Source organism: Asterias rubens, chromosome 8, assembly GCF_902459465.1.
Source record: "Asterias rubens chromosome 8, eAstRub1.3, whole genome shotgun sequence".
NCBI lineage: Eukaryota > Metazoa > Echinodermata > Asteroidea > Forcipulatida > Asteriidae > Asterias > Asterias rubens.
The window spans coordinates 11,061,524-11,080,362 of NC_047069.1; the positions used below are offsets into that span (position 1 = coordinate 11,061,524).

Below are 18,839 nucleotides of genomic sequence, written 5' to 3' on the forward strand. Positions count from 1 at the left end.
TATAAGATACAGACACGGATTACATAAAAATTTACAAGTATATAAAAGGGACATTATTTTAGAGGTGCAATACATAAAAACTTGCATATAAACATTTAAAAACTTAATATGTGTCTCTTCAAAGTAATATCACAAACATTTCGTCTTGAGACCAAAATCACCTGAGAGAAAATTTGCAATAAACCAACGCTGAAATGTTAGTATAAACTCTTTCTTACAAACAAACCCAATGGAAAATTTTAAAACTATAATCCAAAGGAAACAGCGCACTGTCCAACATCTGTTTATAATAAATACCAAGTCATGCATAAAATAAGATGCATTAATATGCTGCATTGAGTATAAACTAAATGGGTGCTGTATTGTTAGTGTAAATTATACATTTATTAAAAATCAACAGAATTTGTATAGTTCATGCATTAGAACGGATTTGGGTCCAGGAAATAAATATTTATATCTCTTTTTTACAGTCAGGCCAAAAGCAAGATGGCTTATGTTAATTTTAAATTTGTTAGTCTATAGGCTACATGTATCTCCTCGTTTTGGGGTTAAATCTTTCCTGTGTGTTTTAACATTTTACTTCTTGACATTGTGTCTTCTTTGCCACAGTCACCTTATTGTTTCACACAAAGTGTTGGCTGGTCACTTTTTCTTGTTATGAACAAATGACTATGCATGAACACTAGGCATCAGATGAGGATATTATCTGACCACAATACATGTATGTTTGTTTTTTATACTTTGAAGGGAAGGTACAGCATTTATAAAGTCCTGGTAACAAAAAAATTTTAACTTGCAAATTAACTTGATAAAACGAAGAGTTGGAATGTAAATTTCAGTCTTCGAAAAGTAACCGCTACATGTACTTCCCTAGTACATCACATGATGAAACCTTTCAATGATTTTCATTGTAACAGAACGGAATGAAATTTGCATACCTTTGCCATGAGAAAGCAGCAGCAAACTGAACATTTTATTTTCGTTGTTAATTATTTTAAGCAGTGCTATCACTGAAATAAAAATCATTGTGTGAAGTTCCTTTTATGTAATACATGTTTACTTTGTATTTGTGTTCTCATGTATGTTTATAATTAACGCAACTTCTTTTGACAACAGCTAAACATGCAAAGCGCCCTCGCCCTGCCCCTAGGAGTAAGTACACCAGACCAGAGGTCAAAGTTCAAGTGTCTAAAATATTTAAGTTTTCATCGCTTCATTTCTTTGACAAATTATGACATTAGCATGTTGAGGGTTGCTCTGTTTTTGTTCATTTGCATTTAGAAAAATCCAATTTTGCTTTTTTTTTTCAAATAATTATGTGCATGTAATACTTTCAGAAACTGTTTTCATTTTCTTAAATTGCATTGAAGTTTCAACTTCTTCTATGATAGAAAGAGATGCACTCTTCAGATCACTCGGCAGAACTGTTTGGTCACAAAGCCTATTTGTACTTTCTTTGTTTGTTTTTATGTGTATCAGTCCAGCATATAAATGGAAATTTTCATTTTGGTTTTACCCATATACACCGATGTGTGTTGTTAGCACTGTATACTCCGTACTTTCCTTTGCTCTGTGAAAAAAATAACAGGCATATTGCTCAGTGTATTTTGGTAAAACCAAAATTAATATTAGTCCTGCATCGTTTGACAAAAATCATAAAATCTGATTCGGTGTGACATCTTTAGCCACCTTGTCTTAAACTCAACATGCTGTAGTCATTGAACCACATCCATGCTTCATTTTTTTCTTCATGTCTTGTTGGGTGTTTTTTAAATTTGACGTTTTACATGTGTCATTAAACTCATGTTAGTTTTTACTTTACTTTTTTTTTTACAGCACTGCTTTTATGATCATTCAGTTGTCCTTTTAATCTGTGTTGGTGTTATCCCATAACCCTTTTCCCCCCTTGGTTATTAATAAATAATTTTGCTACATTTATTATTGGTTGGTAATTTGACAGGTTAATGACAATATAACGAGGTTTGTTTTGCCCACTCTATGTCAACATTGCACAGGGGAAATACATGTATACTAATAATTAAGAATTCTAAACATACATTGTATATTATTACCAACTACATGTGATGATCAAAGTGCTCAACACTTTTGGTATCTATTTTGGTTTTACCCATAGCACTGCAGTTTGTGCTCAGTACTTTCCCCGAGTTCTGTGAAAAAAAAATCATTTGGGCATGTTACTCTGGTGGGATTCAAACCCACTACCTTTGCAATTCTAGAGCAGTGTCATACCAACTTGACCACCGAGATTGCCCGGTAGCTAGAGACAGTTCAAATTATTATTATTATTATTATTATTATTATTATTATTATTATTATTATTGTTATTATTTATTTGACCTCAACAAATACAAGTACATCAAAAAGTACAGCAAAAGTTAAACGAAAAGCAACGAACCAATCAAAATAAAAACGAATACAATAAATAAACCAGCAAAAAGCACACAATAAATATAAAAACAAAAAATAAAAATAAAAACCCAGAACAGAACAAATCCTACTATTGGTGAAAGAACTGCATTAAAATAATTCCTGCCTTGATGCATTTACTCAACTTTTCAGCTATATTACTCAGCATAATATTGTTATCTGACACATGACCAAAGAAGCTGAAATTGAAGCAAATGTTATGGCCTTGGCAGTAGTTTGGTTCACAGTAATAACCCACTTCCCGTTTATATTCACAATGAACCAGCCTGAACTTGAGGCTGTGATTATCTTGTTGATCATTCATACATTTAAAAAGTCCCCACTTCAATTTATAACCCTTGTATGACGACAGTAGCAGGGCCCAATTTCATAAAGCCTGTAAGCTCAACGATTCGCTGAGCACAGAAAATTGTTGCTTAACAGAAACAGGTTACCATCCAAAATTACATAGTTGTGACTGGTGCCCCACTAAATGTTTGCGAAGCAAAGAAATTCAAGTCAGTCAGTTTGAAAATGTCATTATGTGAGATTTGACGAAGAGCTTATCCACATAAGAAGATTTATTTCCTTCAATTAAGGGCCCAGAAATCCTTTAAAAATATTGCGCCATAATTGATGAATAATTACCTTTAAACACCTTTCTTTTGGAGTTGGTTATTTTGCTCTTTGTTGTTGTTAAAACTTAAATCAGATTTTGTTTTCCTCATGTATTTTCACATGTCATGATTTTAAATTAAAGTTTACTCGATCATGTTTGTTTGGGAATAAAAATATGCGCTTGTTACATTTGCACTTCCATTTCAACTTTTGTGATACATTTTATAAATTTGTGTACCCTCCACACCAGTCACCACTATGTTCTCCTCAGAGTTTGTAAAAAAAAAATGGTTACGTAGTTTGTTTTGTTTAATACCTGGAGGTAAACCACATGAATTTTATACCAGCAAAAAGAAGGAATTAACCAATTTTCTTCCCTTTTTTTTTCTTGGGGTTTAAAGGAACACGTTGCCTTGGATTGGTTGAGTTGGTCTTTGAAAACTTTGTAACTGTTTTTTATGATATGCGTATGATTAGAAAGATGTTTTAAGTATCACTCGAAATTGCATGTTTTTTCTTTTTCCTTTTATCTGGTCGACTAACACGGTCGGCCATTTATTGGAGTCAAATGTTTGACTCCCATAAATGGCTGACATATTTGACTCCCATAAATGGCCGACCGTGTTAGTTCGCAAAGTAAAAGGAAAACCACAGATTTTTAGGTAAATTTGTGTGGATCATTGTATTCTACTTTTAAAACATCCTTCTAACCATATGCATTTTATAACAAACGATTACAAATGCTTTTCAAAGACCAACTCGACCGATCCAAGGCAATGTGTTCCTTTAATATGCACTTAATTCAGACAATAATTTGAATGCACCAATAGTTTTATATTTTCCCTTTAATACCTGGAGGTAAACCACACATATGAATTGAATACATTTTATAACTTCAAAGAGAAGTAATTAACCTGTTTTCCTATTTTTTCTTGGGGTTTGATATACATGTATATGCACTCAATTCACCTGAATTTGAATGCACCAATAGTTCACCATGTACATTTTATCCTTTAATGGTGTAGACAAGTAAAAAGCTTGGTCTATTTCCAGCTTCAATTCCAAGGCCACATGAGTAGCTTTTTGTTTTATCACAAATGAACAGAAATGATAAATTTCCCAAAGCGTTTTTATCTGTGGCTGAAAGCTGTTTAAAAAGAGAGTGTTTGTAAATTGGCCTGTCATTACGTGTTATTTGTTTTTCCTCGCTTTTTGCGTCTCCCTGCATGAGGGAAAGAATGAGTCCAAGTTATTTTAAATGTGATTCCTGAAGTTCTTTCTATCCTTGTAAACCTCAAATGTTGAGCCAGCATTTTTGTATCATTCATTCTGCTGTTTCTGTGTTGTGTGAAAAAGTTCAACTGTTTTTGTTGTTTACATTTCAAGAGTTATTATAATGGACATTGCAAATGACCCACTCATTGACTAAAAGTTGACAACGAATGCGCCGTATTTTGTGACGGCGTGACGGCGCTCTCAAACATATTTATATCATTTCCGGGTGTATATTCATTCATACCAAAACAGTTATAAAGACTGGAACACATTACGACTACATATATCATATCCATCTTGGACAATAAGACCTTTGCGGTTATAATCAACCTCTAACTACGGCGCAACAAAAGTGATAGAACGCCCATTAAAACTGTGCAGGACGACTCGCGTATACCCCCGGAAGTGATACAAAATACTATTGAGAGCGCCCTCACGCGGTCAAAATTACTACGCATTAATCGAAAGTGACTGATTGTTAACCAAAGGGCAAGGACTTTATCTATGGTTAAACATATCTTTCACTCATTTCTTAGAATCTTTTGGATATAAATTCCAACCAACAGTAATTAGCTGATTAGAAACCTTAGTATGACCCTATACTGCAATAAGGTAAAGTTACCTGTCATATAACTTGATTTTTTTGTTCAATTCTTACAGAAGATTCAAATCCACCACCTCGATTGCAGACGTTCAGTTTCTCTAGGCCAAGTCGACCCGCACCGGTATCCCTGGCCAAGTCTTCTGCAGCTAATAAGGGCTTTCCTGGTAAACAGTCTGACGGGAACCAGTCCAAGAATGACTCTCAGCTATCCAGCTCATTAACCAATGGGATAACAGCTGTGGATGCTGGTAAGAATTAGTCCATTAAAGGATCATTGTTATTGGATTAAAGGTCCCTAGAAAACTTAACTAAGCTTTGACCTCGGCTAGAAATTATCCAGCTATTGTTTTGAGATAAGTAGCAAACTTAACAAGGCAATCATAATCCTTCTAATGTTATTATGTTGAATGATGTATCCATTATACTTGTCCTTGTATTTTGGTATTGTGTTAGCAATGGCCTCTTAAAGGACTTTAAAATCAATACACGATTCAATTCACACAAAAAGTGTGAAGAATTACTCTCTTTTTTTAGACCAAGTGTTTACAGGCATGATCTTCTTCCTACTAAAGTCTGATTTCATGTTGTTGTTGTTGTTGTTGTTTTTTGGGGTTTTTTTGAGGGGGGGAGGCCCTCAGAAAAATCAACGAAATTATGATTAAATAGTGTGTTTAAAGACAGTGGACACTATTGGCAATTGTCAAAGACTAGCCTTCACAGTTGGTGTATGTCAACATATGCATAAAATAACAAACCTGTGAAAATTTGAGCTCAATCGGGCATCGAAGTTGCGAGGTAAAAAACAAAAACCTTGTCACACGAAGTTGTGTGCGTTTAGATGGTTGATTTCGAGACCTCAAGTTCTAAACCTGAGGTCTCGAAATCAAATTCGTGGAAAATTACTTCTTTCTCGAAAACTATGGCACTTCAGAGGGAGCCGTTTCTCACAATGTTTTATACCATCAACCTCTCCCCATTACTTGCACCAAGAAAGGTTTTATGCCAATAATTAATTTGAGTAATTACCAATAGTGTCCACTGCCTTTAAGCCTCTTGCCATGTAGGTCAGCCCTTGTACTCCATTATATTTGCCTATTTTTTTCCTATGGCCAAATCATACAGGTACTGTGTTTAATACCTTTTCATATAACATTTCAGTCACATTCCATAAAATGGCTATGAAATGTTGAAGGGGTGCATGTAGCTCAGTGCCATTTGGGTAGACAGGAACTGTTTATATTTTGGGTGTGGTAGTGTACTAGTGTTATATGATGTCCCTCAGGTGGTACGGGTAGAGGGAAGGGGGTAGATGATGACAGATGGATAGAGAGCTTGCATAGTGGGACAAATGACAGGTATTTAAGGATAGCAGGATGGTATGGATCACAGGTTTAGTGTAACATGTCATTTTTCTTATCAGAATGTCTTTAGGCTTTGCGTGATGAGGTATCAATGTATGTTTGGGGACTTGTTATTAAAGACACTGGACACTATTGGTAATTGTTTAAAGACCAGTATTCTCACTTGGTGTATCTCAACACTATGCATAAAATAACAAACCTGTGAAAATTTGAACTCAATTGGTCGTCGAAGTTGCGAGATAATAATGAAAGAAAAAACGCCCTTGTCACACAAAGTTGTGTGCTTTTAGATGCTTAATTTCAAGACCTCAAAATCTAATTCTGAGGTCTCTTAATCAAATTCGTGGAAAACTACTTCTTTCTCGAAAACTACGTTACTTCAGAGGGAGCGGTTTCTCAAAATGTTTTATACTATCAACAGCTCCCCATTACTTGTTACCATGCCATTACTTGTTTTATGCTAATAACTATTTTGAGTATTTACTAATCGTGTCCACTGCCTTTTTAACTTCACTACCATAGAGTGAGTTCTTAATAAGTCACACTTGTTTGATTAGCTTGCTCTATAGGCATTGACAAGAGACTGTGTACCTTCTCCCTTCATACCCAAAATATACATGCTCAATGCAAAATACTTATTATGGATATGTATGTGCTGATTTACTTTGTAGTCAGCAGAGTGTCAGGACTTTACAAGGTGTTGAGCTTTCACATACAAATCTTGCAAATGATGGATAACATGCACATAGATAAATACTTGAATGGATTTTTGTAACCACTTCGGTGTGAATTCTAAATTGGTATCAAATATTATAAACCACAAGGGAAACTGACTGGGTAAATTTTAAATGATTTGGGATTGAACAATTTGACTAGAGTTGGACTCGAACCAACGATCTCTGGGTGCCGGCGCTCTACCAACTGAGCTATCTAGCCCTATGTTGGCAGTCTTCCATTTTTGTCAATATCTTTAACCTCCTGCTTGAAACCTCTGGTTTCCTGCACACATAACATACATGTCTAGCCTAGATAACAATGGTCATAGTGCTAGGTGATTAGACTTCAGCTGCAGGTAGATTTCAAGACCTTCAAGGATTTAGTTTGCATATCAACTAAAGCCTTAAGCGTAAACTGTAATGAACCCTTTTTCGAACCAGTTGTTGTGCTGAAAATTTAAGTTTGAAACAACGAATTGTGTACACTATCATCAGAGGTTGTGAAGGAAACATTTTAGAAACAGCAGGCCTGGGCCTCTGTTGCCCTTTGTGTTGGCCTTGGTGCCCTTCAAAAGTTTTGATGTTAAGATTTTCCAATAGAAGTGCCCTTTGCAAAATGAAAATGGCCTTGCCCTTTTAACATGTTCAAAAATGAAATTCCAGGTCTGAAGCAGTATCTTAGAACCACCCTGAGTGAGTTTCACACTGTGTAGCAACCATTAGTACTGTCAGACTTACAACAAATTGTTTTGATGCTTACAGCACCGGTGAGACGTACAAGTGCTACAAGACTGCAAAGAACTTCTCTGCTACCCAACAAGAAGGCAGACTCTACACATCAAGATGTCACAAGGAGGCCCTCTGTTGGTAAAGGTAAGATAGTGTGTACTTCATTTGCTTGCAGAACACAGAATGTTGTCTTATAACACAAGTTTGGGGGTGATTTTCTCCAAGCAGAATTCTAGAAGTGAAGTGAAAAGTAAATGTTTGTATAGCTTTATTTTCAACTCTCATCTACTTATTTTAGTAGATGACAAGAATAGTTACTGCAAATATGCTTCTATTCTGAAAAACACAGAAAACTGCGCGCTGAATTATAGTTTCATACAAAAACATAAAAGAAATGATTAAAGTGAAAATGCTACTATCTTAGGGTGTCATATGGCCAAGTGGTTTAGAAAATCAGATACAAGTTCTTGTGGCTAAGTCAATGAATCCCAGTCATGACACTTGTGTCCTTGAGCGATATGCTTTCTCTCTTCCCATGGGTAATATGGGTACCTGTGAGGGTAGAGGTTGATAATATTGTGTATGATGAAAAAGCCACTGGAGCGCCACTGGAGCGCCACTGGCAGCTCAGGGCTGTATACTCCCCAGGGAGCTAAGAAAGATTAAAGGAATGTTATTGACACAATAACCAGGGGACTAATTGTGAACTGTGCTATGTAAGAACTATTTATTATTATTTTTATTATCATGGCAACTTCTGTATTAACTGGTAACTTATAACCCTAGAGTCATCGAAAGAGAACTTACAATGGGTGCGTTCGTTTAGCTTCCCTGGGTCGACTCCGTAGTGTGGCGAGTTTTTTTCCCAGGACGAACGTTGGTTATTATCTGCACACGTTTGTCCTGGAAAAAAACACGCCACACACCGGGGTCGACCCAGGGAAGCTAAACGAACGCACCCTATAAAAGATCTAATTTTAGATTCAGAGAAAAACATCTCTCATTTGAATTACCTCATACATCAGTCATGTAAAAGGTGTTAAGAGCCTTACACAATAAGACTCTGAAGTATACAGTATCGATTTCTTCAAAGTATCTGGAAAGGACAATGCGTATATTACACTATGCTTTTTGTTGCTGCAGGACTTGACTGACCTCTTATTGACCTGAACTTGGTCTAATTGTAGTGCTAAATTATTTGTGGTAAGCCGAGGAAGCAGGTTCTAATTGAAAATTTGTAAAAGTACAAATTTGTTACGGATTGCTGTAAATATTGATCTCAATGTATTTGTGCCAGATGGTCTAGGACTGCTTAAATGCGAATTATATCAAGAATGTATACGTGTTAAACACACATTAGTAATAGTATAATGCTGTAATCTCCTGCTTACAAGATGCAGCTAATCTGACTTTCCAAAGGTATTAAAGTGTCTTACCTAATGGTGCAAAAGGGCCAAGAAGCTATGTTTAAAAAAATATATATATAGAACACAAAAACAACGGGGGCTAAACCCCCTCCGCCCAGCGTACAGTTTGTACGCTTGTAAAAATATTGATAATTGGCAGCGGCTCCGGAACCGATCTTATTTATTTCCAGTAGTTTATTTATGTTTGTGTGTTATTAATTTTGTCCTGTATTGCATGTATGCATAGTGAATTTCCTCCATGGTAGGACCAACAAAGTTGATTTGAATTTAATTGAATTGAATTGAAAGATCATCTACGCTAACTGATTTGGTGCAGATATAAACAGTGAAGGATGGAGGACCTTAAGCTTTACATTACAACCTGTAGGAAATTTATTTTGGAAAGAAAAACCCAGAAGACAACCATTGCTGGGACATAGTCAAGTTTCTTTATGGAGCCCATAGTTATGTACCTAATTGTTTCAATCAGGGCCAAGCCAAATCAGGTCCACCCATTTAGTTTAAAGTCCCTTGGTATTATCCAGATTTACCTTTTGGGATCTATTATTAGTGGATTGCTGCAGGTGTAAACGAATGCACCTGCCGATGTAATGGGGTAGTGTAATCACAGGGATTAATTCTAGTTTAAATGTCAACGTTGTGATTCATCATCACATGGCATCCAATTTCAGTTTGCAAAAGAAGTCAATTTAAAGGTATTCCAATTTAGCTCCTTGGATTTGTGCATGCACCTGTCACGGGATTCTTTGATTTTCATATAAGCAGCTTCCATCAAAGGTATTTAGTTCACTGCAAAAAAAAGAAATCTTAAACTGTTATTTGAGGGGGTTGATTAAATTTTGGAAAAAATTAATACTCTATTGATTTCAATCTCAGGACAATTTTCTTTTTTTTTGTCTTGACATCAAAACACAACAAATTCAACAATCTAATTACAAAACTTTGCAAATTGCGTTTACTGAAATCCTAATAATTTGGGAATACGTTCTTTCAAAACTGATAACTGAAGAAAGTGAGCGCATTTAAAACTTATGTTTACCTTTCTTTAAAAAACCTACGGTTTGCAGAATCATGTTGGCTCAGTTCCCACATGATAATATCCTGCACTGGTCATACTTTTTCCTTTCTTTCGATAAGATTAATAGAGACAAGAACCACATGAATGATGATGTGATAGAGTTTCTGGCATTTGTCCAGTTCACCTGTCGTTTCATGCCAATATTTACCTTGCACCACTGCCTTGGCGAATGCTATGTCAGCTCTTGTAGTTTAAATTCTCAACTTTTGTTGGCAAGTGCAATCAATGCCTTGTTTTGTTGGACCCGAGGATAAATTGTAGTCCCTGGTAAAGTAAACTTGTTCAAGAACTAAGAATTCTGGAGTAAGATACACAAAGTATACGCAAAGTGTTTCTGGTTCATCCAACTGTAGTCATGTTTGTACGGTCCAATTTTATAGAGCTGCTAAACCACAAAAAGTAGCTTAGTGCAACATAATTATGCTTAATTACTAGATTAGGTTTACCAGCCAAAATACCATGTCATATTTAGACTTTGTGACTGGTATCCCGCTCATTTCTGCTAAGCCCCAAAAAATAAACAGTATTTTCTGCTTTTTAAAAAGCAGCTCTATGAAATTACAAGTAGGTCCAGGGTTTTGTTGCAGAAGTCTGACACGCTTTCACTCTCATTACAACAGGCACGAGTAGTCAGTTCGCTAAGGGTCAACCACCAATTATCAATGTGTCAGTCAATAGGTGATGTCTGGGTGTCAGACAGCTGGTACCACTGTGTAAAACTGTTACATCCAACAACAGCCTTGTGGTATAGTACCAGTGAATCACAGTCCTCAACACTGTCACCATTTCCTGTGTTGAGTTGACCTCGAGGGGTCATTATCGGGTCTTGTCATGTGTAGCATCCCTTGATAAAAATAATCCTCTAATGGATAGTCTCCATGTATTACACAGACAATCCAGTCCAGTCATCATGATATTTGGTCAAAGGCACAAATTTTTTATTTATTTTTGCAAATTCTGGTCGGGTTTATACTTACAATGGATCAGTGGTGACATTTCAAAGTTTTTGACAAATACATACATGTATGCCTGTACCTTTACCTTTGCCATTGGAGCTTTCAGGCCTGATACTTGACATGGGCAATGGAGGTAATTGCCTCCATGCATGCCCCCTATTGCCTTGGTGCCCTTACTGATTGCCTTGGTGCCCTTGAAATGCTCCAGTAGAATTTTACTATTTCCTCATAGGGTGCCCTCTATTACCAAGGAGAAAATGCCTAGGTTGCCTTGCCCTTTCAGAAACAAATCAATACAGGCCTGATCTGTGATGTTTTATTTGTCCATAATACATTACATTTTGTGAAATTCTCTAGCTGGTACATGATGGTGGCCCTATTTGGTTTGAGATTATCCATTTGATACCTTCGTGTGTGTTGTAGTAACCTGATTCAGATCCTATCATATTATATGAGATGCCCAGATACTTCTGTTACAGTGGGAGCAGAGTGCAAAGCCCTGAACAGTTTAAAGGCACTGGATACTATTGGTAATTACTCAAACAATTGTTAGCATCAATACCTACTTGGTAAAGAGCAATGGAGAGCTGTTGATAGTATAACACATTGTGAGAAACGGCTCCCTCTGAACTTACATAGTTTTCAAAATTTCTCACTCAAATATAAAAAAATTCAAAGCCTGAAGCCTTTTGGCATTCTAAAGCACAATAAATTATGTGCAACAAGGGTGTTTTTCTTTCATTATTCTCATGCAACTTCGAAGACCAATTGTGTTCAAAATTGTACAGGTTTGTTATTTTATGGATATGTTGAGATACACCAAGTGGGAAGACTGGTCTTTGATTAACAAAGGTGTCCAGTGCCTTTAAACTAGAGCCATATCAAATATGGTGTCATATACATTTGTAGCTACTATACGATACACCTTGGCTAGTTCTTGTGAAGACTCGTCTTCCATTTGCAGTTGTTTGGATAGTTGTGTTTTGTTGAAATATTGAGATATAGGCAGCCATGAGGGAGTAAAAAAAATTCTGCCGCTTGTTGTTGATGATATTTGCATTCATCGATCTACCGTTCCAAGATGCAGCTGTCACAAACTCTTTGAAATACACTGGAGTTGTAGTTTCAAGTCCACCAGTAGAATGCTTCTAAAATACTCTTTCTTCATTCAGACAAACATTTCTTGAATATGAATGTTGTCTCTTTTTAAATGATAATTGGGGTTTTACCCTTACACCAATGTGTGTAGCACTGTATACTCAGTCCTTTCTTGAGTCCTGTGGGAAAAAAAAATCACCTGTAGGCATATTACTCTGGTGGGATTCAAACCCACGCCCCTTGCAATTCTAGAGCAGTGTCTTACCAACTATAGATCACCGAGATTACCCGGTAGCTAGAGGCAGTTCCAATCCTATGTTTTAGCAGCGGTCACCTATCTCTTGTTTTTTCAATTAACCCAAATGTATCCTTGCTTGTCTAGGTCCAGTATCATGGCTTTTTTAGGTCCAGATACATGTATCTTGGGCATGACATATTTTGGTTTGCAATCGATTCTGTTCTGGCGCAGTCAACAATGGCCGTCATGTAACACTGTTGCTATGACACTGCATTTGTGACAGCTTCCTCTTCCTGTGTCTATTACTCACAAACGCTCAGCACATTGTAACCCGTATATGTCAAAGTAAGACACATGTATACAGCAGAAGAACTGCACACATGCAAAGTAACTAGTCTAACGCAGAAATAGCTTTGATTATATATTTCCTGTTCCAATCACTTGGAAAGTTTGTATTCCCTTTTTTGAGGATTTTAGTTTCTGAGTCGCCATGAGACTCTTTGACACTGTGATTTGTTGTGGCAGCACTCACTGAGCCTTGACTTTGTCAAACTTTCAACTCAATTCTGTCAATCTTTCAACTTGAGAATCTTCAGAAACTGCTTTGTCACTAAGCAATGGTAAACACTCAGTTGAAAGCTGAGTTTGTGATGAGCTGATTGTTTTCAAGCTCCGAGAAGGAGGGCAGTTTTTTTTTAAGTTGGCGCCGTTGTCTGAACTGATCAACTCTCAGAAGGAGTTTCCACTTGTAGATCGACGTCCTGATGGTGTGGAGAATGAACCGACATTTCTCAAAAGGATCGTCACCTCTACGGCGAACCATTGCGGTGCGAGTGGCAACCCAAAATGTCTGGGTTCATGTTGCTGATATACCGTGTGGCTGTGGGTATTATAATAAAGATTTACTATAAAAAAAACGCAAAGATTGGTAAATTCTTGTTGGTACCACCTGGTTAAATCTGATTTGGAAGAAGTGCTTGCTGTTCTAAGAATGAAGAGCTGTTTGGTTTGCTGTCCACATTTTTGGACTTCAGGAGAATTAAATTATATCAAAATGTGATTAGTAGGATTTGATAGTTTGCATTGTGGAAGTACAACTAAGAGAGGTTTACTTTGTGAATATCTCTTTAACCACCGGTTCTTTTCAGAACCATATCACTACTGAAAAAGAGATTTACATAAAATGAGATCAGTTAAAATTGTGTGACTGCCAGTCATTAATCGTCAATGGAAAGAAGCATCATATAACTTTGTTCACACAAATTCCTTTCTACATAAAATGGCCAGAACTAAATAAGCTGCTATAATGATGTGAAACATTGAAGTACATTATCGCGAGTAATTGTCTAACTGATGCATAATTTTACATGATGGCAATACTTATTAACATTCTTTCAAGATTAGGAACACATTTTGAGAATAAGGAAAGCTACAGTATCAGGACTCACAGATGTCTGCTTTTGATGTAGTAGGGACTTTTCGTTTTCAACGACGGATAGTTCTGCGACGGTAAAGATGACATTTGGCGTCATCTGCGCATGCGTCGGCTTTGAGGACGGTCGTCCCTCAATTTCTACGACAGTACTTGGGATGAATCTTCGTTGTGCTGAAAACGACAACGTTTAGCTGAACAACCGTCGCAGAACCATCCGTCGCCGAAAACGAAAAGTCCCTATTGTTGTGGGGTCATTGGGATACTGGCTTGTATTTGAAAAAATGTTGTTTCTATTTTGAAACATTATTTTTGCAGTTGGCCTTGTACAAATAAATGAACATTTTATTACTTTCGTGTTGTAAATATTTGTACCGGCAAAAAATAGTTAATGGCCTGACGTTTTAACCCTAGCAGAGTCTTTCTCGAAGGCTAAATGACAGCAACAACAAACATGAACATGCAGCTAGTACTAAGTGCTATTCACACAACAGCAATTTAACTGGGGTCCCTTGCTTAATTTTTAGCATGGTTGTAAAATTTTCGGTTGACAAGATTCTGCAAGAGAATTTGTACAGTTGTACTTTTCACACGCTGTACATTATTTGTAAAATGCTACATTTTAGCAAGAAAATGCTCTCGTGTGAAAGGGGCTCTAGACAACATCTTTATGCAGAGCTGCTTTGTTTTGATTGGATGAGTCATTGTTTATGGAAGATTCAGAATTGATGTCTCTGGCTACAACTCGACCCCAAAACCCACATCCAGGAAAACACAGGGGTCTGACGAAAGATTGTTTTATTGTAAAAACATCCTCCAGTAGCATGGATTGTTGGGTGTTTGTCAGCAAGTTGTCAGATTTAAGAGATAACCTCACTTGTAATCAGCATAAACCATAACATAAAGATGTACTCATGTTTCCTGTGTTGTTTTTTAACAAGAAGAAACAATGGAGTGTGACCTCATGACAAATCATCTCCTTTATATATATTTTTATATAATTCAAATATCACTGACTCCTTGCAGTGAATAAATAATGAAGTGTATGTATTTTGTGTTAATATTTCTTATTTGTGTAGTTCAAATTTTACAGAGAGATGTTATAATTTTCAATATAATATACAGCGTTCCTGTTTTCAATATCAATGTCTCTTTGATTTCTGTCCAGAAGCTGATGCCACTAAGTCTGCTAAGGGTCGTTCCAGCCCATCTCCAACTAGTGACCATGGTCTCTTAGTCAAAGCTAATGCTGATGTAAAGCGCTTAGAGGCTCTGTGTGAAGGCAGAACTAAGGAACTAAACATGGTCAAGATGAATCTCAAGTCAGGACTGCAGGGATTTGAAGCTATGACCATCTTAGTCCAGTATCTCACACAGAAGGTAGGTCTTACCTTACACTATGCATAAGTTAAGGGCACTGCCGTCGATTTCACCAAACTCTTCCTGAAGCCTGGTTCATACTTCATGCAAGCGAATTTCATTGCGTCACAGAGGGAAACGTAGCGCGTACCAATTGTTGCGTCACCAAAACTCACTAACTTAGGACTAATCCTAGGACTTGGGACGAGTTAAGTTCCGTATCAAAAAACGTTAGGACGCTTTGAATTGACCCCGTCCTAAGTTACTCGTCCTAACTTGAGATGGGATTAATCCTAGCGTTTCGTGAAATCTGATGGACAGCTTTGGTAATTGTCCTGTAAAAAACAACAGTTCTCCATTGCTTGTTACCAAGTAAGTTTTTATGCTAAAAACTATTTTGTGTCCAGTGCCTTTAAAGACACTGGACACCTTTGGTAATTGTCAAAGACCAGTATTTTCACTTGGTGTATCCCTACATGTATGCACAGAATAACAAATCTGTGAAACTTTGGACTCAATTGGTCATCAAAGTTGCAAGAAAATAATGAAAGGAAAAAATTCCCTTGTTGCAGAATTTGTGCCTGAGATAAAAGGCTTCAGGCCTGAAGTCTTTTAAATTATTTGAGTGAGAAATTGCCTCTTTCTCAAAAACTATTTCAGAGGAAACGATTGCTCACAATGTTTTATATTATCAACAGCTCTACATTGCTCGTTACCATGTAGTTTTTATGCTAACAATTATTGTGAGTGATTACCAACAGCGTCCAGTGCCTTTAAGAAAGGGTAGAAACAGTTGCATTGTTTACAGGGGTGTCCTTGTTCTTTACCTTATTTAAAATTCCTTTGAGCAGGCTTTCTTTGGGGAACACTTGAAATAAATCTAAGGCTTTGTGCTTTGACCTACTTAGCTCTGACCATGACCATTTACTGTTGTGAAGACCTTGGTTGTTAGTAAGTGATATTCCCTTAGTGGCTTTAAAGGACTTGGGTTCTTTTTTTTTTTAGCACAAACACAATGTGTGAAGTGTGAAGATAATGATGGTAGAAAGCTTCCCTTAAAATTTTACTTGCTGAGGTGATGTAGTTCTTGAGAAATGAGTAAAACAATGTCATGAAAGTAATTTTCGTCTCAGTCTGTCAGTGAGACGAAAAAAAATTTGTATGTAAAAATTTATTAACCAGTTAGGGGTTGTTATGGTTAAATACCATAAATGGTTAATACATTTGTACATGCTAAAACTGAGACTAAAATAATTTTTGTGACACTGTTTTGCTCATTTCTCAAAAAATACAGCACCCCAGTAAGTACTATTTTAAGGGAAGCTTTCTACTATCATTATCTTCAAACTGTTTAAGTTTAATGTAAATTTGTGGACATTATGTACAAAGTACCTAGACCCTTTAACTTGATGGGATAATTATCGGGTGTATTTTAAAGGGATTTTTTGACTGTGCATACATGTGCATTGTGTATTTATATCTGTCTTCTAGCATTTTATTTTTATGGATATGAAAGACTGCACAATACTGGTCTGGGTTAATAGGGAATCATCTTATGTTGAGCTGAAGGAGGTTGTTTCAAAAGAGGGCGTTATCAGAAGTAGTTTGTACAATTATTGCTGTATGGAGGGACAGAATCTCGGGGGTGGGACGACAGATTTTCGACAGAATCTCCTGCCACACCGTAACCACAGAATAAGTTTGTTCTCGTGGGTTTATGAACTGTCTGCTACTTATTAGATCAAGAGGCTAATTACAGAGGGCATAGTCTGAGATCAGAAACAGCATGCAAAGAGGTCAACCTGTAGTTAACCAAAATGGAAAATTGCCAAATATGGTATGAAGTGTGTTGGGAAATAATGTTGATCGTGAAGGGGAATGTCATCCATGTTTTTTTTAGCGTTTTGGGAAATAATGTTGCTCAAGGAAATGCAGGGGTCAAAATTCAAGCAGAAGTATAGTTTGTACACAGTCGCTGTATGGGGGGGGGCAGAACTGCCACACTGAACCGCACAACAAATTTGTCATCCATGTTTTTTTAGTGTTTTATCTTCTTGAGTGCATTTTTGATTGTAATTTTATACAGAGGACCACAGTGGAAATAAACTCCACGATTCCTCAGATCTTTTATGATTCTTGTCTGTGTTTAACTTGTTTTTGTCCACTTGTTGTACTTAAACAAAAATTGTGGAGATTGTCTAATAAAAACCCCAAAAACAACCATCTTAAATTTAATATTTTGCACCCATTGTTTGTGTCTGTTTCAGTTGGATGCCTTTGCAAACCCATACCTCAAGACGAGAATTCAAGAAATTGAAGTACAACTTGAAGATGCAAAGAGCCTTACAGGTATGAATCTTTTGTCTTTGGTTGTTAGTGATTGGGTCCTTCAAAAGTACATCCCAACATCTATTTTTTTTAAGAGGAGTATCAGTTCTACCTTCAGCTCACCTGAGTTGTTTCATCTCAGATATTTTTCTTCCTGTACCCCTTTATCAAGAGTAGATTAAAGCCTTAATTGGGGCAAACTTGCCTTAAAATGAATATATATTACATTACTTTTGTTTTATTTATTATACTTTGTAAAGCACCTAGCGATTTATATTGAGTAAAGTTATATTTTTGAGTAAAATTAATTTCAATGTGCAATTTTCAATGTGTTAGTTTAGGGGAGTGACTAAACTATTCCACATATTTTTTAGATTTTTATTACCAATTTGCCTCCTATTTAATTTCAATTTTTAAACTTATGTAAAATTGTTGTAATTCAGCCTTTGTGCTGCGAGGACAGTTTTTTAATAAACTATTTATCTATTCATCCATCAATAGGCGCTATATAAATCAAATATATTGTTATTGTTATTAGCACTTTTTAAACTGTGCTTTTCAGGTCCCTGTAAGAACAGAATTGCATGGTAAGGCTAAGCGTAGCCATAAAATTGGACCCTGATCATAACATGCAACAGCTGTACCTTTGCAATGTGAAAATTCCCAAAATAAAACCTTACTTGACCGACAAATTTTTCCCTCTGATTTTGATTTGTTCGTAGTTCAAAAAGAGGATGAGCTTGGTTGCATCCAGAGCGAGTTGGTGGACACAAGACGGAGCCATGAGGAACAAATCAGTGAACTACAGAATGATCACCTTGAACAACTCACATGCCTAGAACAGAGATTAAATAACCAACATGTAGATGAACTAGATAGAGGTATGCACACTGACTGGAACTGTCATAAGAATAAACCATAGAGTTATGTATAAGAACTAGAGGGCGCACTGGCCTATATACGCGCTCCGGCATGCGCGCAGGCGGCCATTTTCTAAGTTGACAAAACTGGCATCTCACAGCGTGTGTTTTGTGCAGCCATTTCGTAAGTTGAACAAACAGCATCACGTGAGCGTTCAATAAAAAAAACTTCAAACGTGTATTTCATATTCAACGCGCGTGCAGAATGACGCGCTTGTCATATTGCGGTCCCGTGGCGTTTGTGCACGAAGCATCACTCGTGCGCCCTCTAGT

At 36.6% G+C, this 18,839-nt stretch overlaps 1 protein-coding gene across 6 annotated transcripts in view; it reads left to right on the forward strand.

The window, feature by feature from the left end:
- The window catches only part of LOC117293911 (restin homolog), a 55,989-nt gene that overhangs the window by 30,059 nt on the left and 7,091 nt on the right, over positions 1–18,839 (forward strand). For 4 of the 6 annotated variants that reach the window (XM_033776392.1, XM_033776394.1, XM_033776395.1 and 1 more), the window contains exons 4-9: positions 1,117–1,152; positions 4,981–5,172; positions 7,764–7,874; positions 15,128–15,339; positions 17,586–17,667; positions 18,369–18,527. In XM_033776392.1, coding sequence (XP_033632283.1) covers positions 1,117–1,152; positions 4,981–5,172; positions 7,764–7,874; positions 15,128–15,339; positions 17,586–17,667; positions 18,369–18,527 — 792 coding nt within the window. The remainder of the gene's footprint in view (positions 1–1,116; positions 1,153–4,980; positions 5,173–7,763; positions 7,875–15,127; positions 15,340–17,585; positions 17,668–18,368; positions 18,528–18,839) is intronic. The other 2 variants (XM_033776390.1, XM_033776393.1) reach the window with 2 other exon arrangements.